General features: G+C 41.9%; 2 protein-coding genes across 6 annotated transcripts; one reads left to right on the top strand and one right to left on the bottom strand.

Moving 5' to 3' along the window:
* Positions 1 to 594: 594 nt before the first annotated feature.
* On the top strand, positions 595 to 15,611 carry TMEM263 (transmembrane protein 263). Of its 4 annotated transcripts, none has more exons than XM_064155394.1 (5): positions 595 to 691; positions 4,113 to 4,170; positions 5,416 to 5,544; positions 9,052 to 9,121; positions 13,881 to 15,611. In XM_064155394.1, exons 4-5 carry the CDS (start codon positions 9,058 to 9,060, stop codon positions 14,165 to 14,167), a joined length of 351 nt encoding a protein of 116 aa, XP_064011464.1. In that variant the 5' UTR covers positions 595 to 691; positions 4,113 to 4,170; positions 5,416 to 5,544; positions 9,052 to 9,057; the 3' UTR covers positions 14,168 to 15,611. The 4 variants fall into 4 exon arrangements, with proteins under 4 accessions (XP_064011464.1, XP_064011463.1, XP_064011465.1 ...); XM_064155393.1 differs by having other exon boundaries at positions 685 to 753; XM_064155395.1 differs by lacking the exon at positions 595 to 691 and adding an exon at positions 840 to 1,052.
* A 1,956-nt stretch (positions 15,612 to 17,567) lies between these two features.
* MTERF2 (mitochondrial transcription termination factor 2) lies at positions 17,568 to 24,282 on the bottom strand. 2 transcript variants are annotated; one of them, XM_064155391.1, is made up of 2 exons: positions 24,244 to 24,282; positions 17,568 to 20,288 (listed from the first exon to the last, which is right to left on the bottom strand). In XM_064155391.1, the coding sequence occupies exon 2, from the start codon at positions 20,275 to 20,277 to the stop codon at positions 19,084 to 19,086; it is 1,194 nt and encodes a 397-aa protein (XP_064011461.1). In that variant the 5' UTR covers positions 20,278 to 20,288; positions 24,244 to 24,282; the 3' UTR covers positions 17,568 to 19,083. The 2 variants fall into 2 exon arrangements, with proteins under 2 accessions (XP_064011461.1, XP_064011460.1); XM_064155390.1 differs by lacking the exon at positions 24,244 to 24,282 and adding an exon at positions 22,919 to 24,194.
* Positions 24,283 to 27,061: the final 2,779 nt, after the last annotated feature.

Here is a 27,061-nt window from a genome sequence, read left to right as displayed (position 1 = left end):
CTGCTACTGTGCCGGTCAGTGTTCTTTGCAGAAGGGAACTGCTCCTTGCCTCAGCGACCTTCTCTTGCTCACGTTTCTGCAATGGCGTGGTCAGGACACTCCAGGATCATCCACTCACCCTGACCGCTCAGTCCAGGTGTGACCCAGCCCAAACGAATGCCACTCGCCAAACTCCTCCACCTTGCAGCTATGACAACACTGTCGCCCTTTTGTTCATCTGCCCTACCGCTATGTGATATCTTTTGCCCCTTCAGAGCCCTGGACCCGACGCCATTGACGGGAGAACCCACAAGGGCCCTTCAGAAGACCAAGCCCTGCGTGGCTGGACCTGCCTCCTCCCCGTAGAGAAGGATGGCCCTGGGCTTGCGAGTATCATAAGGGTCAGACTGGGGCCTCCGTAGGCTCTCGGGGACAGCACGACCTCTTCCATGGGGGCCGGCACAGACGCGTGGCGCCGGACGAGGAGACTGGTCGGGGGGGTACGCCGTGGGGCCCCCCGGCAGCCCCGAGGCGAGAACGGCGGCGCCTGCGCGCCCCCCAGCCGCCAGGGGGGCCGCAGCGCGCTGGGCTGGGGCGGGGTCTGTGGGCGCCGACGGGGCGGGCAGCGGCGGGCGCCACGTCGGCAGCGAGGAGAAGGCGCAGGAGTAAAGTCTGCATTAGTGTAGCCGAGCTGAGCAGTGCCTGCTGCACGGTGAGTGAGGAATGAAGGACTACTGTGTCTTCGGTTCCGCTGTTAGCTGGGCAGGCAGCCAGGTAGCCGGCCACCCTCATCTCCCCTTTCTTACTCCCCGCGAAGGAAGGGAAACTTTTGGGGAAGGAGGCGAGAAGGGGCCCGGCGCGCCCTAGCGCTACTGGCGAGAGAGGCGGGCCCGCCGCCACCTGCCCCCGGCGTCTCCCGCCGCGCTGGCGGCCTGGGGCGGGCACAGCCCGCACGCCTTTGTGCTTCCTGCCGCGGCACCGGGGGGCGTGAGGGAGGGCCGGAGGGCCGGGCCGGCGGTAGCGGCTCTGCCGCGGCCTTCGCTGCCACGTCAGTGCCGCCGCCCTGCGCCGAGGTATCCGACGGTGTACCCCGAGGGCGGCGGGCGGGGGTCTCTGCCGCGCCGCCTCCCGAGCTCCGCCGAGGAGGCAGGTAGCGGCGAAGGGAGAACTTGGCGGGGGCTGCAGGTACTTGGGGCCACTTTACGAGAGGTTGTGGGGCCTCGACGGGCCGGAGTTGGCGTTTCCTCGAGTGCTGGAAGCGGGCTCGGGAGCGGCTGCTGCCTCCTGTCCGGAGTCGAGTGCCGCGATCCCCGCGTCCGTGGCGGAGCGCCTCCCGTCCACCTGGGAGGGCAGCTGGGGGAGCCGTGCTCGCTTTGGCGTCGGCCCTGAAAGGTCTCCGCAAACGTCTCCGTACCTCCGAAGCCTCGTTTCGGGTTTTCTTGTATTGTGGTTAAACTTCATTGTGTTCATATGTTTGATATAATGAGCTGTTCTTTATTTCACCCATTTCTCTTAAGTCCGGCTTGATGGAATAGGATTTGAACTATTTGGGAGCAGCTTAGCTTTCTACGTTCACCTAGCTTAGGCATTTCTGTAGTGTGGCCTGAAAATAAATGCAAGTTGTTTTAGCCATGCAGCTGGTTCTGGTCGTTGTTTTAAGGTCATACGGTTTCTGCGGATGCGATTAAATGCTTCCTCCTGCTTGTTTCACTGGGCTGAAAGCAACTCTGAATCAGGATGTCGCTCTCTAAGGAGGATAAATCCCACGTAACCTGCTTCGTTGTGTCCAGAGCTTTGCTTCAGGCACCATGGCTCAGTATAACTGAGAGGGTACATACAGGATAGTTTTATTTCATACACAAGTACTGGCTTGTATGCATATCACTTTTAAGACTGCTTAGTAGATGCTATCTAGGCTTTTTTTCTCCTTTTTTTTTTCCCTTAAGAGCTTTCTGTTGAGCTTGTGTTAAACGTTTAGCCAGAGTTGGTGTTGTCTCCCCAGTATAGAATTGGGATGTGTTGCAACAAAGAAACCCAAAAGGTGGTTCCTTGTCCAGGAAGTGAACAGATTTAAATGTTAGGCAGTAGTCAAAAATCAGATAACGCATGCTTGGGACAAAGTTTGTTATTTCGTTAGCTGGGATGGCAAGGAAGCTCAGCTGCTTTGCTTATCTGGATGTTGGGCACAGTCAGGTTTTGTCTTTGTACGTCTCCTGGAAAAGAACTGAGGTGCATGTAAAGTTCAGGCTTTAAGAAAGCATTAGAAGAAATGGGGAAGGCTCTGCTTTAGAAAGCTGATCTAGGAGGCAGAGTATGACAGGACTAGTAAAATGGAGCTTCTGTGGCCTTTCTGAAGCTGTGCCTTGTGCCTCACAGGAATTTACAGTTTAATTTATGTAAACCAGTTTTGGAGGACTAGAAAAAGGGAATTTGGATTCTCGCTGCCTTTGATTTGGTATCTCGCAAATCCTTGCTTCAGGGAAAGCTTCCTTAGGTGTTTCCTAGAGCCTCTTTGGGAGCCTGATCTATACAGTAGTTGTGGGTGGTGTAGAAAACGATGGATTCTTTTATAGGCAGTTACAATGTTGTAATGTCCCAGACCTAGTTAAAGGGTGGGATTGGGGTTTTTGTGTTGGGATGTGTTTTATGACATAGATATGCTGCATTGCATTCCCAACTGTGTGCTGACCCCTACATGGCGAGAGCCTGTGGCTTATATTACTTAGGGCAGATTTGCTGCCTTCTTTAAGGGTGGGTTTGTAGCCCCTGCTGCTGCGGGTTTAAAAATAAGCTACGGTTCACACCTGGAAACTTCTGGTCAACTTATCATAGTCTTTCTTTGAAAACTCTTGTCTCCCTTTCTCTTAAACAGGCATGCTTGCTTCCAAACCAGTCTTGCTTTGTATATAAACCTCAGTTTGGAACTTGGCTTTTAAACAGAGGGCTTTCTGAAATGTCAGCTATGCTTTTGAGTTTTAGCTGCGTGCTTTTTACGTGCCTGGATTTGTTGGTTTTTTGCTTCAGCACTGTTAGAATTGACTCTTCTTGGCCAAGTTCAGTCAACTGTCTCCTTTGCATTAACTAACTGAAAAACACATTTCCATATCGGCTATGGTTTGAGGATTATGTCTGAGAAAGCTAACAGAGCCCTCTTACCCATAACGTACTACAAGTCCTAATCTGAGATATAAAGCAGAGATGCTAATAGTCAAGGAAGGGTTGCTTGTGCAACTTGAAGCAGTATCCTGAAGAGCAGCCATGATTACCTTTTTGGCATCATGTTTGTTTTCTTATTTAATTTTGAAAGTAGAAAAGTTACTGTTCCAAACCTTGACTTCTTAAAATGCCATCCCTTAAAATATTTTTCTTCTCATGTATGTGAGGCTGACTTTGAAATCTGCTGCAGCTTGCTTAAAGAGAGGAAGGAGAGCCATGCACATAGCAAGGGTTTTCTTATTTTCCTTCAGCTCTGTAGCTAAGCTGTTTTAACTGCATAGCTGGTGGGCAGGAGGAAGATAGTTTTTTCACGGTGGACTAAGATCAGGCTTGTTTGCAGTTCTGTCAGGTGAATAGTTCCAGCACTGTCTGCTGCTGCTGCAGCCTTCTGGAGCAGCGCTACGTTGCCAACTGAAGTTGGCCCCATCCTTGGATAGTTTCTTTGCTGCCCGCAAATATCTGAGCAGTGGCGTTGAAACAAGCCAGCTTTTACTGGCTGCTTCTTGGGCCAGGTTTACTGTACTGAAACAGTAGAGCTTTTTGTTTGTGAAGTCAGACATCAAGAGAATCATCCCAAGCTCAGGAAGCTTTGCACACACATCTGTAATGGAAAGCTAAACCTTTGCTCAAATTTCTGATGGAGGAACTGCAGACTTGCTAAGGAGAGGTTGTGGTCTTGGTTACCATGCTGTGTAGAAATCCTCACAGCAGCACACAGAGCAAGTTAACTCCATTGCTCAAGAACAGAGCAGAAATTGGTGTTTTGCTGAGATGAATCTTGACATTTGGGCATCTTAAGACCATGCCAGTTGTGCTGCTCCCCTGCCATGGGCTTTTGTATTTGTGATTCCCACCATACACCCAGGAGAGGTGCGTGCACTATTCTACACAATGTCATTAATCTGCTTTTCCCACAGGTGTATGCAGAATGCTTCTCTGAAAACAACTAGAAATCTTCACAAGGGAATATATTTGGTAAGAAAGTTTTAGTCAGCTTTGATCCTGAATGTTCACGTGGCTGTACCATTACTTTCAGAGCTTCTTAGCATTTTCATTCAAGGTCCTATAAGAGCGTTAATTCAACAACTATATAGAACATTAAAAATCCTCTTCTAAACCTCTACTTTCTTTACAACTGTAAAACTTTGAAGCTTCTTGTGTACTTCATATTGTGACAATATGAAAGTGTGTTTTCTTTAAAACTCATTGAAACTTCCATTTTTATTCTTTTCTTTTTTTAGAATGAAAATTGTTGCATATTTTAATGTGTTATTAGCCAAGGTGAAGCTAGCCTTTCTCTTGAATGGCTGGCACCCTTATTATCATAGAGGGCAGAATAACCCCAGAAAGTAGTTGACATGGGTCCCTCTGTGAAGTCTTTTGTAAGGTCTGGGTTTGCTTCTGCTTCTTAACCTAAGAAAACACAAAACTTACATATTCATCTGCACAGATGAAGGAGGAAACTGGAGAGTGCCACTGATATGCTAGATGCCAGCTTAATAGAATCAATCATAGAATCAACCAGGTTGGAAGAGACCTCCAAGATCATCCAGTCCAACCTAGCACCCAGCCCTAGCCAGTCAACTAGACCATGGCACTAAGTGCCTCGTCAAGTCTTTTCTTGAAGATCTCCAGGGACGGTGTCTCCACCACCTCCCTGGGCAGCCCATTCCAATGGCAAATCATTCTCTCTGGGAAGAACTTCCTCCTAAATGAATGTCTGTACGAGTTCTGCCAGGACTTGCAGAGATCCTGCCTAATTCCATATGAACATTTATTGCAGGTGTTAAATTGGTGACACAAGACACTATGAATTTGGCATCACAGGATGAAAATGCAAAGAAAGATCTATTTGCTTGCTTGCCTTTTTCCTGGATTGGTAGTCTGGGGTTTCTGGCCAGGCTTCACACACACTGGAGAAGATTTTGAAAAACATATCAGAAAAATTCCAAAGTTCAGGCTTCTGATAAATCTTTGCTGTGTTGCATGTGCTTGCAGTGCCAGTAATAATTGTGACTGATGATTCAGTGCACAGGGGACTTTGAATCTGCAGCCTTCAACTGAAATTTCCAGAGTTCCTTTATTAAGGATCTAATGCCTGAAGGATCTAATTCTCTCCACAAAAGTTTTATTCTTGCACCTCTAGGTCTGTGCCTTACATCTGAGTTGTAATGTCTGTTCCATCTCCTGAATTTTCCTTTCTTCTTCTCTATGGGGAAGCACCTTCAGCAGGGGACGTGAAAAGGAACCTCCCTTAGGATCCACTGCAGCCTGGTGACCAGGGGACTCTACTGCAAAGTGGGTATACGAGCTTGGATCTTCATAGACGAAGGAGACATTGAATTGCAGGTGAGTGCTTTCACCTTGATGATGTTACATAAAAGATAGTACATGGTTTCTGCTTTTCTGACTTCCAGTTTCTGAAGAAAAAAAAACATTTTCCTGCCATCTTCATCTCAATAATGGATGAAGTCATCTGCTAACAAGAAGTTACTCCAGGCCTTTGACCTCCAGTCAATAGAAATACCTTAAATCTTTGGAGGGGAGCCAGGTTTAAGACAGACTCCTGTGCATAGTATTTCCTGGTCACCAGGTCTGCTGGACCCTGCTTAGCACACAAGATTATGGATCTTTTTTCAGAGGCGGTTAGGTCTCCTGATGTGCTTAAACTGGCTGTGAGGATGTGTAACACAGGCTATAACTTAAATATCTTAACACTTTCTGCTCAAGTCCTTTGTTGGATTTTGATCTTGATTGTGTTTCACTGGAGAGTTTCTGTAGAAAATCAGATGGACTTGATTTGTGTTTTTTGAGCAGTTGTGTACCAAGTTTTATTTTGGGTCAAGCTGTGAGCCTTTTCTGACAGTGATGTGATTCTGGTTTTAATTGCACTGATGTGGTAGGAGAACAATGGGTAAAACCTAGCACAGGCTGGCTAGGCACATCTCTTGCAGCATCTCTAGCATGATTCCAGGCACCTGTAGACCCATATATCATACAGTACTTTTTTAGCTTTCTGATCCACAGACCCCTACAGCCTCCCTTTTGTGTAGAACAAATTCAGTCCTACCAACAGTGACTCATTTCCCTTACCTGCTCTTCTTAAGTACATGTAGTACTCCACTGACTTTCAGAGTCTGATAACAGCAGATTACTGGTGCCTGGGTCCATGTAGTTTTAAGAGTGAAGTATTTCTGTAGTTTATAAGGAGTTGTTACTGTGTTTAAATCATTGTGTGAGAGCAATCTATTGTGTAATGTCTGCCTCTTAAAAAGTGAGCTGTGATAAAGAGTTCTGCTGGGACTAGGGAAGTTCTAGGGAAGGTAGCAGGGGAGGGAATGCCTAAACTGAAATTTTTTCTTATTAGTGCTGTATTTTACAAGTTTGGTGTTTGGTCATTTGACTTTTTTTTTAATACTTTATTGCTAAATTAGAAACTGCTGTAGAACTCCTCTGCTAGTACATTGCTTTGTTCACTTCACTCTGCAGGAACTGCAAGCAAATAGGACAGTGGTCCAACCTAAATATGGAGAGTTATTAAAGAGTCTTTTACCTGTGCTCTTGGCCAGTCTTGCTCTGGCTCTTTCCCTTGGATAGGCCCTGTTTTAATGAAGTGCTTGTATGATGCCTTCTGTACTGGTCCTCAGTACTTCATTGGGCTGTAAGTACTGTCAGTGCTGCTGTGTCCAGCAGAGAATACTAAGAATGGTGTGGACCCTTGTGACACTTTATAGCATTCTGCCATGTTCAAACCCTCTAACTCCTCTTTAAACTTATTGATAATCTCTGACAGTACTTGTAAGATTCAATAACTTCTGTGTGCTCTTACAAGGAATTGTTGACAGAAGCTTTTTGGAAGCTCAAAACAAGCAATTTCATGTGGGTTTCTTTTGGGAGTTACATGCCATCTAGGTACAAATATATTAGCAGTAGTAGTTACTTATAAAAACTAATTTGTCTTCCTTCAGTCTGCTCTAAAATTGTTTGGGTAATTTTTATTTCTTAATGCTTTCATTGAGCTAATACTTGCTAGGTTGTGACTTTCTCTAATGCAGTGAATAAAGGAATTCCAAATCCTTGATAATCATCTGTACTGAACATGTGGCCATTTCATTCATTGAAAACATAGTTGCTTCATCATTGTACAGATGTTTTGATCAAACAGTGTGAGGCCTGTCAGTTTCTTATCACATTTGCATTCTCTTTCATGTTGTCTGTGATATTTTTGTTTGGAGTTGGAAAAAAACAACCTATGTGTAACTCAGTGAGGATGAAATCCTCGTGTTGCTTTCAGCTTGCATGAGATCAATGCAAAGAAACTGTGTAGTACCTGAACCCAGGCCTTTCTCAGAACCTGACTGCCCTTGCTTGCTCCCTGTGATCAGATGAGTTCTTTTTTCCACTTAACTTAATGACCTGTGATTGATTACAGAATTCCTTGTTGTTTTATTTGATACTTCAAAGTGCTTCTTAGCCTATTTGTATGTAGTCATCCATCTTGATGTGCTGATATTCACTTTACTGTTGCTTAGCTTCTACATTTGTTTCTAGCTTTTGAGAGATACTTGTTTAGCATTGCCATCAATCTGGCCATCCTGGGTGTAAGGTCTTAGCCTGCTCTCTAGTTCAGCTTCTTGTGTAAAGGTACCTATATTTTCTGAGCTGTGAGCTGGTGCCCTTAGTGCTATTATAAGGACTCTTTAATATTCAATTTAGGCTTGCTTCACATCCAAAGAACTGTCATTTAATGTGTGGGTACCAGCTTTCTCTGTTAAGTTTTGACTTCAGAATTATACTGTGAGGGCTTTAGCTGTTGTTTCCCAGGTGAGTCTTCCTACTCTCAAGTTCTACTTCTGCCTCCTCATCCCTTCTTCAGATCCCAGTCACTGCTTTCTCACCCAGAGGTGGTACAGGCAGATCTGAGCATGGCAAGACAGGATGGATTTTTTTTTGGTGGTTGGTGACTCTTGGAAGAAATTAAATGATAAAAAAGCATTATATTGCAGGGGGAAGGGAACTAAGAGGTCCCTGTCAGGAAGACAGAAGAATGCTAAGTGATATAATGCAGTTCATTTTTCTTTCTCCTTTTCCTGACTACAGTGCTTGCTAAGGAGGGAAAGCAGGATTGGCAGGAGGGCTCAGGAGAGGAAGCAGAACTTCACACTGAGGCATGCTTTGGTGTGGGAGAAAAGCAGAGGGGAAACTTGGACAACGTATTGGTTTCTTCCCTCTGAGGAGCAATTGATTTGAGACAGCTTTGGTGTAATGACATTTTTCTTTCTAAAATGCTTGCACTGGGAAGTTTCTGTGGAGGTGAAGCATTCTGGTTCTGCCTCCATCACATGCTGTACATGCAGTACTGCTTGGAGTGCTTTCGATACATTTCTTCCATTTCGTTTTCAGGGCATTTATTCAAATTCTACTGCAAGAACTTGTTTCTTTCCTACCTTTCAGGTACTACTGAATCTTGTAGGCATTCTGCTGCTGTTTTTCTAGTGCCTACCATGTCTGTGATCACTGGGCTTTGTTACTGTATGACAGTGGCTGTTGTCTTGCCATACTGTTTTTCTTCCTGATCTGCTTTTTAGGTTTGAGATGTACTTGGTGTGGAGTGGCAGTTCTCACCAAGCTGCTGACCTAGTGAAGGTCTCCTATTTAAAGTTTTTTTTGGTTGAAGGATACAAAAACACAGTCTGATAATGAAATAGCAGTAGTTTGGCAGGAGCTGCTAGTGTATCTAGTGATGGCAAAGAACTTCCTTTTCTGTGGAACTTAAATTACATGAATTTTGCATTCATGGATTACACTTACGTTTTACCAGAAAAAATGTACAGCATATGTGAATTTCTTTTTTAGGCAATAATGAATCAAACAGACAAAAATCAACAGGAAGTCCCATCATACCTTCATGATGAACCACCAGAAGGTATGTATTAGTTTTCCTAATATTCAATAAATCCACAGAATTTCACCAAAATTCCAGATATAGCTTTAAAAAAGGCTGAATATTTTAACTTGCATTTAAGTAACAGTAAGCAAGACAACCCTGGGATGAGAGGAGTCTGGATTATTGTTCACTTCTGCATTATTCTGGTCACGATAAGACCACAGGATAGAACTCAGTAAACAAGTGCTGAAGTATGGGAAAGATGGGTGGATACTAAAGGACATAATTTGCTGATTAGTTTCCAGAGATGTGAATTGGTCCATCAGGTATTTCTGTCATACATTATGTGAGATGGAAAGAGCCCAGCTTTGCTTTTGGAGACCTTGCTGAGTTCTTAGTGCTTGTGAATTTTAAACAAGATGTTTTTAGAAACGTGGGACTTCATTACTACTTTGGTAACCCTTTTGCATCATACAATTAACTGTGGTTCTAGCTGTTGACTTAATCTCACAGTTTCCTAAAAGCAAATACACACTTGACTTTGTTCATGCAGTGACATCTTGGTCTTCTGAACCAAATCAATCTTCAATCACTTCTTAGATCTGCATAGGAAATGCAGTTGCAAATGAGCAGAGTTCCTTTCCAGACTCTGGAACAGCAGGATTAGAGTCCTCTTTGCATAATGTGACTGGATGAATAATAGATCAAAAGCTGTTCTTGGCACATAGTTTGTGTTCAGTCTTCTCTTGCTTTAAGACCAGTTATGTTGGATGCAGAGGTTGGTGAGTCCCCGTTCCCCTTGGTTCACTGATCTTCCATTTGTCATGGCCCTTTAAAACTATTTGGTTGTTTTGGTGTTCTGTTTGGTTAGGGGTTTTTTTCCCCTTCTTTCCTCAACTTTTATGTGTTGTGTGTCTGAACAATCACTTGTGCAACATTATTATCCACAAACTGTAGCAGAAGAGGCTGAAATGAATAGCTTACTTTTCTGCCTAAGAGTTGTTAAGAAAAACACAAATATGAGAAAATGAAAGGGAGAGAATTTTATGGCACAGTGGTTCCTGAGCTCTGCTGTACTTGAGCTTGTTACAATATCATACTGTGAAGACAAAAGTCTGTCTTTTTAAGCTCTTCAGGAGATGTTAAGACCACAGAAGCATTTCTGAAAGCAAATGCCAGGTTGAAAACTAAGTCTTAATGTGCATCCTCTTCAAGTCTAATTTTTAGGTCACTTTTATTTTGCTTATTTTATTTATATATTTGTTTTCTTTAAAAGATTGAATTGTGTGTTGTACATGTTAAACCTCACATACGGAAGATGTACAGTGGTTTGACTCATAAGCTACTGCCAGTTGCTTCTTGAGGAAGGCAGTGAAACAGATTGGTGTTCTTTATCTTTCTGGAATATTCAGCATGTTGTCCAATTCAGAACACAACAGAGTCTGCCCATCACTGGGTGTTGCAGGGTTTTAATTAACACCTGTGAGCAGTTAAGATTGCTTGTCTTCTGCACAGTATCTTCTTTTTGTATGACAATAACCAGTTTGAAGTCTAAATAGATGGAGAACATTAGTGTAGTTGGAGTAAAATGAAACACAGCTTATCTAAACGAAAACTTCATCCTTGAAGTTTGAGGTTTTTTTCTCTGTTTCTGTTTCACCTGTACACTTCAAGCCTTAAGGGTCGAATTAAAATGTTGTAATACTCTTTCAAACCTCATACAAAACCTTCATATATGATACATTTACACCATCATAGAAAATGGCCAAAAGTGGATGGAAGGCTACCAGTTCAGTGTTGGCAAGAAGACTGCCTCTCTGGACAGGCTGCCAAAAAGAAAATCCTTAGAGTAAAGGCTCAATTCCAAAACCAATTTGCAGTTTTTCATAAAGATATAAATAGTTCCAGCTTGTCCACATCACACTTGACAAGCTTGGTGCCCAAAGGCTTTGAAAAAATACCTCTGCAGGAGAAGCTTTTGTACTTGTGCTTTGAGTGTGCTTCATTTTCTGCAAATGATGCCGTTCTTTGCAACCTCTGCTCATTGGAACTTGTTTGATGTTGGACACCTTTCAGCTGGAAGCTGGCTGGCTGCAAGGTAGCATGTTAGAGCCAACCCCTGAACATGGAGCTTGTCTCATCCTCCCCAGGTTTAGGAGTGATCTCTTTTACCTTTTTGTCTCATACTTATTAGAAACAAGGAGATTAGGAATGCATATCCTAGAACAGAGATCAACTGGTAATAAACTCTTTGCAGGTGCAGGTATTTACTAGATCTCAAGAACAATGCAAAGAGGAATGAAATGGGAATGTGTCAACCATCATTAGACTTTTCTCATATGCTAGGTCACAGTCAGTATTTACACTTGTGAAACAGAGTAGATGCCAAGGATTGGCTACCCAAAGTAATGTGAGGAAAAGAATGTCAAGGTTACTTTTGTTAGTTTCCATCTTGGTTTTTAAGTTGGCTCTGATGGGCCCTTTCTTGCTAGCATCAGGCGTGATTCACTGAAAACAGCTCTTAAAGTTCAGTATGATTAAAACTTTACTGACCAGAGATTGATTTTTTTGCAAAGCTTGTAAGTCTGGTCACAAAAATCCTCTAATGAATAACAACTAGACAGTGGATTTTATACCAGGCTCTATATACTCCTGTGATTCTTTAAAAGCTTTCTGCATGTAAATTGAAAATCTGATCTCTGCGTGCTTGTGTTGGCAATGCATTTTTCCTGGAGATGTCCAAATTGAAAGCTGCTGGACTAAAATGAACCACCAAGGGTATTACTTGGCTTTAAGTAAAAGGTGGTTATTTATATTTCTACTTTTCATGATGCTTTCAGTTATCTCTATCAGTTTCTTAAATAAATAAAAGAGATTTTGTTTTGTTTGTTCTTGTCAAACTTGTAAGAAATTCTCTCTCATTTAGGTGGCATGTTCTGAATTATTCCAGACATGCACATAGGAACTCTGAGCTTCACACTTTTTTAAATGGATTGCCAGTCCTGGCATTGTCACAGACTCTTGGGAGATGCAAGGGAAGTTGTTCACTCCGCTTTTCATCTTGTAGTAGATGACTTCTGGGAGGTAATTCTTGGAAACTGTCCTCTGAATGCAAGTGGTAAGCAGTTAGGGCAGTGAAGACAAGAAGCTTGCTCTGCTGGTTCTCCTAAGGCATGATGCAGTGCAGAGTGAATGGATAGAGGTCTCTGGTGGATCTAGATCTGCTTCATCTTTTCCCCTGCTTCTCTAGATTTATTGCCCTCTCCCATACCTGTTTGTTTTGCTGCTGATTCCCTCATCTCTTTATTTCACCTTTGTTTCTTCCTTAGCTCTGCCCACTGTGGTTCCACTTGCTCTTTTCTTGGTTCTCACTGCTTTTTCTCTAAGGGAAGTGTTACATCCCATATGACTATCTACAGATAGCTAGAAAACATTTAAAAACTGTGGAATTCTTACCCTACTTGTGTTAACTGGCTGCGTCTTGACATGGTTCTCTCTGAAATGTTTTTTTTAAGCATTTGGGGTTGGTGAAGAATTGACAAGACAGGATGTGAAAGATGCTTACATGGGCAGTGTTGTTGTGAAGACCAGAGATTTCTCGTTTCACAAACATGTGTCAGTGCTACTGATTGATATGTGCAGTAGGTGGTATTTTCTCATGTGCTTATATACACATTGGACGTACTCTTTCATCTTACTGTTTCTTCCTTGATGATTAGGTGATGCTCATGCAGTAGTAAGGTGTGGAGTTGCAGTCTTAATTCCCTTTAGAGGCAAGGTGTGTTTATCTCTTTAGGATTTGCTTTGTATTTCTAAACCAGTTAATAAACTCCTTTAAGGCTAAGGTGCTAATTCTGGTTATCTTCATATTACTCTAATAGTTTCTATGATTTTGATGCTGTGTAATTGTATGAGAAATATGGAATAGCAAAATGCAGATTAAATGTGTGTGGGTTTTTTTCTTTTTATTAATGTAGACCACTTTTGGTATTTAATGGCTACTGAATTTGCCCCTCTCAATTCCTCCTTTCCCTGTCCAAATTACAGAAAATGCCTTTATGGGAGATTAAATTTATGTATCTGGTGAAGAAAGTGACTCAGTGAAGAGTTGGCATAAATTTTGTCCTACTCATGCTTCTTTTGACTGCTTGGATTGCTCTCATTTGTAAGCTCCTTTCCCTCTTTCCTGATCCCTGCACACAATCCTTGTAATCACATCTTCAAAATAGTAATTACTAAGGAAAGAAGCAGCTTTGTCTCAATGTGAGCTCTTTCCAAAGAATGGCTCTTTTTAATAAATCTTTGGCTCTTCTTCTCCAGGAAGCTTTTTCCAGTCCTTCCTTAAAGATATGAACAGCAAGGTCTGCACCTCTGTGAGTTAACTCTTAATATTAGGATTGGGGGAACTCTTACAAGTAGGAGGGTGTGCTATCCCCCCTCCAGTAATAAAGTCGAGAAATTACTGGATTGAAGGCTTTTTGAGACTCCCCAGAATCTGGGAAAGTAGTGAGGCAGACAGAGGATAAAAGTTGATCACATACGACTAGGAGCTCTATGGCTGGTACCTGTAGGCTCAGTATTGACTTCTAGCAAACACTCTTGAAGTAGTGTCCTGCTGCAGCAAAGCAGCATTATGGTGCTTTGCCTGAGCATCCAAGAAATGTAGCCTGCAAGTCAAGTGTATGTTGGTGCAGTGGCTGTTAGGCTAGGAAAAGGAATACTTACGAAGAACATTTCTTTTGCAAATGCTGTGAGCACAGCACTGTGATTGATTTTTCCTGTTTATTTCCTCCCTTAGGTTCACTAAAAGACCACCCACAGCAGCAGCCTGGGATGCTTTCTCGTGTGACTGGTGGCCTTTTCAGTGTCACAAAGGGAGCTGTTGGTGCAACGATTGGAGGTGTTGCTTGGATTGGAGGGAAGAGCTTGGAAATTACCAAAACAGCAGTCACATCTGTGCCTTCAATGGGAGTGGGGCTTGTCAAAGGAAGTGTTTCTGCTGTAGCTGGAGGTGTTACAGCTGTAGGATCTGCTGTAACAAGTAAAATGCCTTTAACGGGAAAGAAAAAGGATAAGTCTGACTAAAACCAAAACTGAGACATACTCAATTCTCCAGCACATTACATCAGTGGCATTAAAATCTGCTAAGATTTGGACCATGAGAAGCCATGTGTCTTAGACACTATCTTCTAAAGAGTTGTGCAAGTAACTCCATCTGAAAAGGCCAGAAGAAGCTTGGCTAGCACAGCCTATGAAGATTTTTTTAGGACCTAGATTGAATCTGTATCTGGTGAAATGTTACACTTGTAACTATAGAAGTGAGTAACTGTACCTGAAGGGATAATACATATTTGAATATTCATTTACTGTAAGTATTTTGCAGTTTTGGACTAAAATGTGAACACAAACTTGGTAGTCTATGACAAGATGCCATTTACTGTTCTCAGTGGTTTCCACGTCCTCCTGCTAAGGATCTTTGAGCTGTGTAACAGCATTTTTGGATGTGCCCAAGTAGTTTGTTATGAAACTGCATTTGCAGGCAGCCTGTAAACTACTGGTGACTGCAAGCTGCTGAGGTGGTCTGGAGCAAATAGAACTGGAGGTGTGTAGAAATTGGAAATGAGATTGGGAGGTAGAGGTGAGAAAGTTTGACATGGTAGAACTGATCATAAAGAGTAAACTAACTGCCTTATTAGAGCAAATACCTTTTTTTTTTTTTTTTTTGACTAGTTGAAGCTGTGTGAAGAACTGTTCTGTTGTTTCAGTGCAGCTCAGAGAATGAGCTCTAGGCTCTCTTTATGAATCCTGGTATCTGAAACATTTTCGTTTTTACTGAAAACAAAATTGCTCCATCTCAGGTGTATTTAATGACATGCATCTATCTCCTGCAAGTGGAAACTTGCTTCTAATAAACTTAAAGACACTAGAAAAAGTGCTGGCGTAATGGAAACCAGGCTGGTGTTTGTGGTCATCTAGGATAACTGTCTGAAAGAAATTCCTTTCATGTAGTTGGAAACCACTGAAGAACTAGCAAAGCTGTTCTCAGCAACATGGTGCACCAGGTTATCTTCCTGCCTAAATACAAGAACTTTTTCACTACATCCTTCTCCTCAAAAAAGGGAGATGAGGCCTTAAAAAAAAACATGATGGAGGGGGAGTGATATAAAGAAAACAACATTCTTGATCCAAGTAAATGATAACTGACGGGTTCCAAACGTTGATGCACCTTGGGCAGGAACAGCTGTGGGTCTTCTGCAGTACATAAGGCATAATGCACTTCCACAGACACAGCTTGAGGTTGCCTTAAAATAGAAGCTGTTGGTGATCTTTTGTGTACTGACTTTGCAAACAATAACCTCTTTGGATGCCCAGAGAGGAAGGCTGTGAATGTTGTGCATGCAGTATTTTCTGAAAACTTGTGTTCCTACAGAGAACTTCTAAGCACGTAAGTTTACTTTTTCAGTGGCTATGGTTGTGCAAGAAGAATATATAGCAAGACTTTTTTGAAATAAAAATCAATTAGAACATCTCTCTTGTCCAAAACTTAGTCCTGTGCTCCTGGGTGTAAAATATGATACAGTAGTTACCAAATCTCTGAGCCATTGGTACTTCAACTGCACTCTGGAACAGCTTAGTCTGGCATTGGTACTTGCATATGCTGGTAGCATGGGGGTTTAGGATGGAGGAAAGAGTGAAAACCCAACAAATGGCATTAGATGCACCAGCTGCTTACCTCCAGTCTGCTGCAGGGATGTGATCAGGTAAGTTATGCAACAAGAGGAAGACTGTGTTATAGTAAAAAAGCAAATCACATAGATCATAGTGTGGTTTAAGGATAATGTTTAGCTCTGGAAATGACCAGGCTTGGATACTGGAGGTGAGCTGCAGCAAATAATTTACTGTGGTCTCCTCTCCTGCAGCTTGCAATATAGATGTATCCCTAGAAAGCTTCCACTGAACTAAGAGTCACCTGTGTGAAGCACAGTGGCATTTGTGATGCACAACTAAACTCTTCCTAATGGTTCTCTGAAAACAGAAATGTTGACTTGGTCATGCCCCTTCTTTTACAGCACTCTTTCATTTTTATGCTGTGGCATTTGCTGCAAAACAAGCATGGTCTGAGATAAGATATGTTAGACCTGTAGAGACCTGCCAGTGCTTTGTTGTGTTTTGCTCTTACCATGTCCTGCAGTTATTATTTCTGCATCTTGTAACAGAAACACTTTAACATGGCATATGGTTTTAGTTTTTGAGAAGAGCTTTGTTCTGCATTCTGCATATTTCCCACTTATGAAACTTGCTTTTGTCTTAACTTGTTCTGGTTCTGCCCTGACACATGCAAAACATTTTTTTTTTTTTTTTTTTTTTTTTGCTTTTTCAGACATTTGAAAGCTTCCTTAGTTAATTGATGGAGAAAGGCATGCTTAGGTATAGATCTTCCCACAGTGTCATGCACCTGATTGTCTTTTATCTGTGTCTAAATAGTGCCAACAAAACCTTACCAAAACCTGTAACTGCACTGGGCAGGCTGTGTGTAAAATCTCTTGTATTAACTGTTTTTCCTCTATGAACTGAGGCCTGGGGATAGCCACTTTTAAGACTGTAGTGAGCTCAATGGAATATGAAACTGAAATTTTCAGGGGGGAAGAGGGATTATTGTGTCTTGGCATTGTTTTTGTGGTGGTTTCATTTTGCTCTCCTTTCCCCAGCCCCCATTTCAAAAGGGGAGATGTTTGTGAAGACTACTTTTAGAGCAGCCTTTCTTTACACAGCAGTCAGCTGTACAGAATTGCAGTATAAATTGGCTCATGCTCACTCTAAATAATAGGAAGAGGCAATCAGATTTCAGGAATTTCAGGTAGCTGGGAGATTCCCTGAGGTTTTAATTACAAGTGAATACTGTGAGATGATAAACAGGTTCTGAGTATGGAGTTATGAATTCAGGATTGAATGAATTTTGGTCTGCTAGTACAGAAGAGGAGTCGTTGCTTATGCTTTCATTTTGAAAGGTGAGGAGAATAGATGATGCATGTAACTCTGGGACTCAGTTAAGGAAATATGTCACTGTATCTGTTACCACTGGAGATAATCTCAAGCGATGGGGAAAAAGTTGTTTCAGGAACTTTTAAAACATGCCTGTAGAAATGCTGAAACTAAGTTCTCAGGGAAAACGCTGTTCTACGCCTTGGTTTTCTTCTCATCCTAAACCACTTATTAGTTCTGTGCTTTAGCATTACAGACTGTTATGAATAGCTTCAGAGAGCTGAAATGCCCTGTGTCTGAGGGGAAGGATACTTTTGAATTCAAATAATATTGTCTGAGGGGAAGGATGCTTTTGAATTCAAGTAATATTGTGGTCTGCTTAATAGCTGGGCACTGCAAGACAGAAATTAACAAAGTTCCTGTGAATTTTTAATACGGCTGTTTTCCTAGTTTCCTTTTGGAAAATGACAGTGTGTTTCAAAGAGTCAGCAAAGACATTGACTTAGTAACACAGCCTGACTTCTATTGTGCTGGTGGTATGTGCCCCTTCTTGAATCCTTGCCAGTCTTGCGTGCTCAACAAAGGTGGTGTTTATTCCTGCAGGCTGCTGTCACGTCCACATTTGACCACATGGTGGTGAGTTTAAGACCTTCAGCTGTTGAGATCTTGGCACTGCTCTAACCAGATGTTTCTAGCCCTTTCCAAGCTTGCAGTCGATAATGTGGCAGGCTATCAAAAATCATCCTCTTGCAGTCCACCCTCTAAACGAGTAATTCAATACCAGCTTTCCTCAGCAATTTAAAACTTCTCCTGAAGAAAAGGAACCCTGCGCTTGCTGCCAAGATGTGGTTTAAAAATGACCTTGAAGAATGGCCTGAAGTGAGGGGGTTGTGCAACTGTTTTTCCCTTCTGCTGTCAGGAGGGAATGTGTGTGGAACACTTGCTTAGGAAATTCTTTCTGAGAAATCACTGATAATCCTAATGCTACTGAGATGATTGTCAAAGACGCTACTATTTTCAGTTATTTCCCAGCCCATAAATGAAAATGAATAAAGTCCCCATAGAACTTAAACATTGTCAGACAGTTACTATTTTGAGAGCCAGCACTTGTCAACAATTACCATACAGTGATATGTGAGAAGCAAAGTCGCCAATATATTTAGAAACTTTGGCAGCTGTTTGCAAATCTGGTAGTCCTTTTTAATCACCAGTGGTTTACAGACTAGAGTTTTGTTACATCGAACATAAAAGCATGACTTTCCTTTCTCATACAATCATCTTGGGCTGCCTTGCATCTCTCCCTGAGCCTCAACTCAAAAGAAGAAATTAAGAGTCAGACAATAGCAATGAAAGTATGTCCTCCTCTTTCAAACCTCTTGCAAAAGCAGTGGGGTTTGAAGTCTCAGAAATAGAAAGGAGATTGTCTTGTAGTTCCTTTGCAGGATGGCTGTACACAAGCACACTGGGGCCTCGCTTGGAGCAGTCACTACATCAAAAATATTTTGCCCTGCACTCTAGCTAGGGTTTCCTATATAAGACGTCAGACTGGGATGCAGGAGCTGGAGCTACTCACTGCAGCAATAATGAATAGAACTCCAAGCGTCTCCAGAAGTCAGTGAACCAGTGTGTTGATGAACACTGCTGGAAAAATCACTCCCCTTTTCCCTTCTCAGAGAAAGAATGTGCTAATCATTCCCAAAGGCTAGACTGTGCAGTGACAGAGCTGGAAATCCAAAGCAGTTAATGCCCTGTTAGATAAGGAAATGTACCAGAAGCACACCCCCCCCCCAAAAAAAAAAAATTACAAAAAATTATAAAAAGTAAGGTACTCCTTGGGGAAAAAAGGTGACCTTCATCAGAAGCAGGTTCTATGGTATTACTTGAAAGCATCAGAAAGCTACAATTGCATAATGACATTATGCCTAAGACGCACCCCAGGACAAAGTACAGTTCTCAGAGAACCAACATCTTTTCTTTTGATAATTTTCTTTTGCATAACTTTAAGTACAGCATTCAGATTAATCTTCAATGTGTATAGGAGCCACAGGATTAAAAATTGGTCTCTCCTTCTTTGATTGTATCTTACCATAATTGGCTTCAAAGTCTTTCTTAGTACCGTTCAAGCTTTCCAGATTTCCACTCTTCACATCATATCCCAAAGCAGAGAGTTTTTTAATTCGGTACTGAACAATTTGTGTTGTCAACTCCAGCACCGTTGGGGTGTCTCTAATCTGTGCTACAGAAATTCCTTCCTTCAGTAGTCCTTCAAATCTTTCTTCCAAAACTGGAACAGAATAGTACAGAAGGGCTGGGCATTTCAGCACGAGCTCCTTCAATTCTTGATCACTGCACTTAAAGACGTTTTTGGAAAAAAGCATGCTCTTCTCCATGGTAGCTGGAGTAAGCTGAAAAATAAAACCTTTGAGTTTGGAGAGCAGCTGTAGAACTTCCTTATCAGTGTAATCATTCTTTTGAAGAAATTCCAAGTTCTCCTGGATTGTGGTGGAGCTGTGTAATAAAATAAATGGGTTTTGGCTCAATAGCTTCATTATCCAGATCTTCATATTTGCATCAGAACCCCCTAAACTCAAATATTTTTTTTGTAGTATCTCTATCACATTTTTGTTCTTCTCAACAGGATTATGGAAAATATTGGGTGCACTTGTCAGGAACCTGGTGATTATATTATTCTTAAGTCCCAACTCTTGAAAAAACAGTATATTTGCTTTCTGGTTCTCATGATATTTAGTAGAAAAAAAAGACTCTGGAAATTGCTCTATTAATTTTATCAACTGTTTTTCATTCTGGCATACCAACTGCCACAGAGCTCTTTGAGAGTTCACCTCTGCAGGGGTGTGCAGAACTGCCTCTGGGCAGCGTTCCAAAATACTGGCTACAGTGGTCTCATCTGCTCCCATTTCTTGTAAGATGCCAGCAATTTCTTTAACATAGGCCACATCCCGGAGGAGGACCCACTCCTTTAGTCTGCGTATCTTCTTAATGTCAACTGACAATTTGTAGAGACTCTCAATGGTTTTTTCATTTTCCTGTCTTGATCTTGTATCAGTTGTGTAAGTAGAATGTATTAGAAAGCTTCTGTTTGCTGCTTCATTCCATACTGATGAAAAATTCAGTCCCAGGTTACAGTACTGAGATTTTGCCAACAGAGAGGTAAATATGTCTTTTGCACCATGAGTGACTCCTCTCAACATTATGGACAGCCCTGTGGAGGAAGAACAATGGTAAGAAAACATTTAAGGTACAAGTTAATGCTCAGAGATACTCATATTTAGACTGAACTGACAAAAGAAATTGTTCTCAACAGAGTTTTTTATTATTAGCCGAAATTCGCTTTCACATGAAAATTGGGAGGCGGGGGGAACTTTTGAAAGGTTAATGCTCTGATGAATGCCTCACTGCAACAGTAGCATGCAGAGGTTAACAGACATGATGTGGGGGCAGCACTCTGTCCCTATAAATGCTGGCAGTGCCAAACTGTCAGCTGCTTCCTGCAGCTAAAACTGTTACTATGTTAAAGCTGGCTCACCCTGTACTGGAGAGATGTTTCATGCCATTTAATCTGACAGTCATTCTACTGAATGAGTTTTTCAAAAGTAGCTTAACTATCTTTCTTATCCCTTCTCAATGTATTTGGTTAACTTCTCAAGTATGGAGCGTGACTTTTTTCATTCATGTGTCAGTGACCCTCAAAGGTGTTCATTTAGCAGCACCTTGTAACCTACCCACCTTTTGAAATAACTCTTATTAAGAACAAATAATTTAAACCTTTCTCTGTGTTTTTCACTAGCTGAGTCAGCTAATTGGGTTCTGAATAAGCACACTGATGTTCTGGGGGAGGAAGTAAGTACACTGTAGTATCTTCACACTTTCATTTGCTTCTTCCAGTACCTATTCTGCTACAGCTGAACCAGCTCCTTTTTTTCTGTTTCCAGATCAATTCTGCCATTGCCAACAACTCCCCAGCTGGCAGAGTTCTTCCGGAACAGTGCTTGGCTGTGCTGGGGTTACACAGCAACCACAGTTTGGGCAACCCTACACCTCATCTTTTCTCAAAAGCACCTGTGTCAGGTATCACAAATAGGACATGTGCTGCCACATGCTCTGCAATGGCCAAAGTATCTTTCACCAGTGTATCTTTAACTTCCTAGGTGGTGTTTTTATAACAACCTTTTGGAAGCACAGAGCGTGACACTGAGAGCCACTGGTCTGTGAAACACTTGCACAAACTGCTGCTGCTAATATGCTTTAAAATGCTCAAACTGAAAATGAGAAGAAAAATATCGTTTGAGAAGTCTATTTATACATTTGTTTTCACCTACCCCAAAGTAAAGAATGCTTCAAAAGCATTCCAGCTGAACTATTTTTGCTTCATTTTCAGGAGAAAAGGCATGCAATCTAATCTCCTGTGTAACAGACCAAGAAGTTTGTTGCAGGAACAGCTTTACAAGACCTCTGGAGTCATCTTCATTTAAAAAGAAAATCCATGTTTTGTTTAGAGTACTTAAGTGGTAGAGCCTCCATCTAGCTGTCAGGTAAGGTTAACTATTTTTCCAAGGGTGAAATATTTTGTTTCCCAAAATGTGTACCGTTGCTTTTAAGATGATATTATTCTGCCTCTATAAGCTAGACTCCTGTTATGCTGCTATATCATAAACTAACAGAGTAAGACATCATTTTCTATACACAAGCTGATGTTACTAACAGAAGCTGATTATCAGTAACTTCTTTTTTAGTATTATTTCAAATCTCTGAGGCAAAATCTGATTGCCTGTGGAAGCAGCTTGTGTCAGAACCCCAATGATAGTAATTTAATCTCTGTGAGACTTGGTAAATGCTGCACAGCAAGCTCCACCACAGAGCAGCCACCTTTCTCACTAGACCTGAAAGCACTGTAAGCGTAGGTTAAGTCACAGACTTTTCATGTGCTGACCTTTCCACGTTCTGAAAAGGTGACTGTTTCATGAGGACTGCAGACTAAAACTTCTCCCCCTCAGGACTGACACAACTGCCTGTGTCTAAGTATTCTAAATAGTTCTGTTGAATTTAGTGGGTCCAGTCAGAGTAAGAAAATCTCTAAAGGATCAGGCCTTTCTTCATTAATGCTTCTCCTCAGCTGGAAACTGACAGCAGAATAAGGTACTGTTAAAATTGTTTGGGATGTCAGATGATACTTCCAAAGTACAAACTGGAAAAATAAGTAACCATGACTTTTACTTCAATGTGTAATCCTGCTGTTAAACAAAACTGCCTTGTGAGTAATGCAGTCACTTAAAATATAGTCATTTTATCCATTACAGAGTTTAAAAAAATCTGATATTGTAAATTGTGCTCTTCCAAGATCTGGAATGGAAATGATTGTTATGTTCTTTTAAAATCTTTATATTGTCTGAAAATATTTCACACATCACAATTTTTTTCTTGTTGTGAGGATCATCCATGCAGAAATACAGCATACTATGAAAGGAAGAAATAGTTCATTGGCTAAACCCCATTTGACTGGAGTACTTAGGAGCCCTTGTAAAGCACTAAGCAAAACACAGAATGCAAAGTCAGACAGATGGATTTTAATATTAGGGTGTTCTGTAGAAACTAAGAGTGCATAGATGACAGTACCATGTTTCCAGGGGCTGCAACCCATTCAAAGCTTATGTTGGACTACTGTGCTAACATACAGGACCCCAACACAATGTTTTATCTACTTCTATTGCTGTGGGGATTATATATCAATTAAGAAAAAAAATCAGCCAACTTAGACTTTTGCTCTCACTGCTAGCAGCACCCTCTTATCACCAGGTGTCATATCAGCAATAAAGAAGTGAACTAATGTCCTACCTGGAAGTTATCTGGGATTCTGCTTGCTAGCACAGTCACAGTGACCTGTATCTACAGAGTAAAGGTGTTTAAGTTTCGTTACTTAATGAGACACCTATGTATCTTCTATAGGAAATGGATGCTAGGATCAGCTGATTAATCCCTAATTTAATTCAGAAATTTTTGATTTCTCAGTATTTTGAATTACAAATCTTCACTTTTTTAAAAAAATTAGCTAAACCAACCTCATGAGCATGTGTTTTACAGAAAGTCTTTTGCTAAGGACAGCAACGCTATGGCTACTGCTGTACGCTGGTCACTGCCACTCTCATTACAGCAAACCATAACCACATCTTGGTAGACTGTAGAGAACTATCAAGTACCTATATTGGATTAACAATGAAGAGTAGGTATCTATCTAGAAGAGCACAGTGTAGACAGAATTTAAATAGCTTGTGAAGAAATCTGGAGCAGCTTCATTGATTAAGGCAGGGTAGAGTAAGCATTCACGCTGATACACTTACGAAAAACAAATCCCTGCTTTGCATCACTTGTGGAAATGAGGTAAAGGAGGGTTAGAAAAACGAGCCAGACAAATATAAGGCCTTCCAGAAAAACAAAACAAAACAGAAGATGATCTTAGCATAAACAAGGTTGGAATCCTGAGAGCTGAACGTAGGGTCTGCAATGAGCTCAGACCAGACTGCTTTGTTCACTCAGGTCTTGAAAACTGTCATGGAAGCACAGCATCAAAACTAAACTAAAGGTCACCAAGTAGGGCTTTTTTAGTACAGAGAAAACATGATGTTCTCGATCATCCCCTGGTCACCGAGGCCTGGCCACATCAAAGGTCTGTACCCGCGCAACCACTTCCTTCCCCTCTGGACTCCACTTGGGGGTGCAGGGGAAGGAGGCTTCCCGGCAGCCAGCACTAGAGCCGAGGGGGAGAGGGCCGGCAGGGCTCCCGCCTAGAGCCCCTAGCGTCGTTACCCGCTTGGTGCCGTTACTGTGCCACCGCCACCGGCAGCAACGTCACTCGCGCCCAAGGGTTCCCTTCCCAACCGCGCATGGTTTGAAAACCAAGCAGCTTCTCCTCATGCGTCTCGTCTATCTCCAGGCCGTCACTGTTACGACACGGCCGCGCCTGTCGTCAAAGCACGGGAGGCCAAATGTAACGTCAGCCAGGCCGCTAACAGTGGCGTAACGGCTGAGGGCCGCTCCAAGGCTTCTCTCGCCCGCCGGCGGTCGGCCGGGCCGCCCTGAGGCACCTGTCGCCCTACATCCCTCGCCCGGTGGCTGGTGGAAGCAGCCGGGTCCGGCCCGCGTCCCCGCGCCGCCGTGCTGACCTGGCCCTCCGCCGTGGAGCGCTGCGCCGCCGCGCTGGGCCCTACCACTGCTGCAGCCTGGGGGCGGCAGGGCTGAGGCAGGATGTACCATGTGGCGGCCGCGACGGGGCAGTGCGACTGGCAGCGAAGAGCATAGAGTTGTGTAGGTCGGAGACCTTTAAGGTCATCGAGCCCAACCGTGCAGTCATGAAGCCTGCGTGTGCAGCAGACAAGGACTTTTTTGCCCAATACACTGAGGTGCTAATGCATGTCCAAAGAAAGGCAATACAGCTGGTGATGGGTCTAGAGAACTAGTGTTATGAGGAGCAGCTGAGGAAACGGGAGTTTTTTTAGCCTGGAGAAAAGGAGACCCAGGGGAGACTTTTTTCCTCACAACCACCTGAAGGGAGGTTGTAGCAAGGTGGGTGTTCATCACTTCTCCCAAGTAATAAATAAATGATAGGACCAGAGAATGACCTCAGGTTGTTCCATGGGAGATTTAGACTGGGTATTACAAAACATTCCCTCACTGAAAGGATTGTCAAACATTGGAACAGGATGCCCTAAGTCACCATCCCTGGGTGTATTTAAAAGACATGTAGATGTGGCACTTAGGTAAGGGCCATGGTTTCATGGTAGACTTGATAGTGCTTGATTTATGGTTCTACTTGATCATTTTAAATCTCTTTTTTAACCTAAGCAATGCTATGTCTCTACGAGTCTAAGATTATGACAGCAAATAAATGAACAGTTTAATACTAGGCTGCTTGAGTGTGTTCAGTTGCAATGGAAAGCAAATGATCCAATTGATTCAGTAGAGGAAACGACCTGTATCTTGTATTTATCCAGAACTAAGTTGAAATAATGCTGCTAGTGAGGCCACATGCCCTGTACAGCACAACAGTTACCATACACAGTACCCAACTGTGTATGGTTCAAAGACCTACTGCTCCTGATACCAAACAGGTTAACCTCTGCAAAGATGTTTCTACTCTTTTTGAAAGCAGTACCCTGAAAAATCTTTTCAGGATTAAATTTGGATGTGAAGCAACACTTATGTGGTGATGGGAGGCTTGTCTTGCATCAGCACATTTTCTTCCATGTGATCACTACTTTTATTATGGAATAAAAGAATAAAATTAACATGTGTAGTCATTGGCTTTATATTTTTATGGTGGTGTTTTAGAAATTAAATGAGCTCTCATGATGAGAATTATCTTAATCTATTTTTTTTAGCAGTATCCATTTATCTTCTAAACTCTAAGTAACAAATCAACAGAGACACATAAATGATTTCTAGACGTGAAAGATTTTTCTAGGCATATTAGGATTCTTTAACTCTGGGTCTGCAAAAGCATATCCTTCAGCGTGAAAATCAGTACACTACACCCTGTGAACACTTATTTTGCCAGCTACATTTTCATAGTCTGTATTAGATCTTTGAAAAGGATCTAATGAAGAAGAGATCTGCAATAGAAGGAAACAGTGCTCTATGAATGCAGTTCAGGCTTGTTCTACAAGACTGGTGTTCAAGAACAGTTAATGATGTCAAAAACTTGTATCTAAAAATGCTTTTATTTGCAGTACACAATGTATTCTTGCTTATTTATGTTTCTGTCATGCCTTCATGTTATCTTTTTTCCTTTCTAACTCCTTTTGCAATCATGGTCTGGGCTAAATTAGCAATAAGAAAGTTATCCACAAGAGAACACAGTAGTGAGGGTTACTTGTACGAGTTCCTTGATTAACTATGATTCTATTTTCTTTTTCTATGAACTCGGAGAGACACTTCCCTTGAGAAATGTCATTTTAATTAATATATTCTTCATCTTCCTTCCTAGAACAAAACTGTCTCACAGGGAAGGTATGGCTAGAGCTGAATGGTGTTTTGACATAATGATATGCTAATGATATACTAGAGCTACTATTTAGTCTGTACTGACAAATGGCTTACAGACTGATGGTTTTCATGGTTATGATTTAGGTATGAAACTGTAAGGTCTAGTGGGGGAGGGTTGCTTCCACCTCAGTAGATTAGTTGATTCTGGATTTTATCCAGGGCCATCTTCAGTGTCACAGCCTTGTAAGGCACTAGCAGGGAACATAAGGAGTATGAAAAAGTAGTTTTAAAGGTTGAAATAACTATATTGAGAGGTAACTTTCCTTGAAAATAAGGAATCTATCTTTTTCAATGCACGAAAAAATGACAGAATTAAAGACTTTGGCAGAAAGTGGTCATTAATTATTGAGATTTCTTTTTCTGCTTTATTTCTTTTAAAATTATTCACCGAATATTTGGCATTTTTTATTAACAAAAACAAAATCACAAGCAAGGAAGAATGAATTCTGTATTAATTGAGAAAACTATGCTTAACTTTACATGACCCAAGCACTCCAAGTTGCAGCAACGACCAATGACAGGATTCCATATGTCCTTCTCAGATCAGGGTGATAAGCTGTGGAATATGTTGTTCTACATAAGACAAAGTAATAATTGCAAAACTTGTAATAACTTATGCTAAAGTTAGTGTTTGAAAGCAGCTTGGCATCCACACCTTTTTGTATTAAACCAAATAGGGATTCTAATCAGGGCTGGGGCCTTTGCTCCTAGCATGCCTTGATCATTATTGAGTTAAAATGAGAAAATAAAAGCATGAAGGAAAACATGTCTCTTTTCTGTCAACTTTACTTTGTGTGTATCTTAGCAGGAAAAAAGGCCTAGTAGAAAGAGCAACTTTTCTTGAACAATTCTGCTCTGGAATTCTCAAAATCAAGGAAGGTCAGTACTGGAGATACAAATCCTCTGTCTTGCTCTTGAGAACTGCTATTTGAAATGAGA

This window comes from Pogoniulus pusillus, chromosome 15 (assembly GCF_015220805.1).
Source record: "Pogoniulus pusillus isolate bPogPus1 chromosome 15, bPogPus1.pri, whole genome shotgun sequence".
NCBI lineage: Eukaryota > Metazoa > Chordata > Aves > Piciformes > Lybiidae > Pogoniulus > Pogoniulus pusillus.
Note: the sequence above shows the minus strand (reverse complement) of the source record. Positions and strands in the feature narration are given on the sequence as shown.

Coding starts and splice junctions, on each gene's coding strand:
- TMEM263 (XM_064155394.1), top strand. CDS start 9,058: ATGAATCAAACAGACAAAAATCAACAGGAAGTCCCATCATACCTTCAT. Junction 9,122..13,880: donor TCATGATGAACCACCAGAAG/GTATGTATTAGT, acceptor TTCCTCCCTTAG/GTTCACTAAAAGACCACCCA.
- MTERF2 (XM_064155391.1), bottom strand. CDS start 20,277: ATGTTGAGAGGAGTCACTCATGGTGCAAAAGACATATTTACCTCTCTG.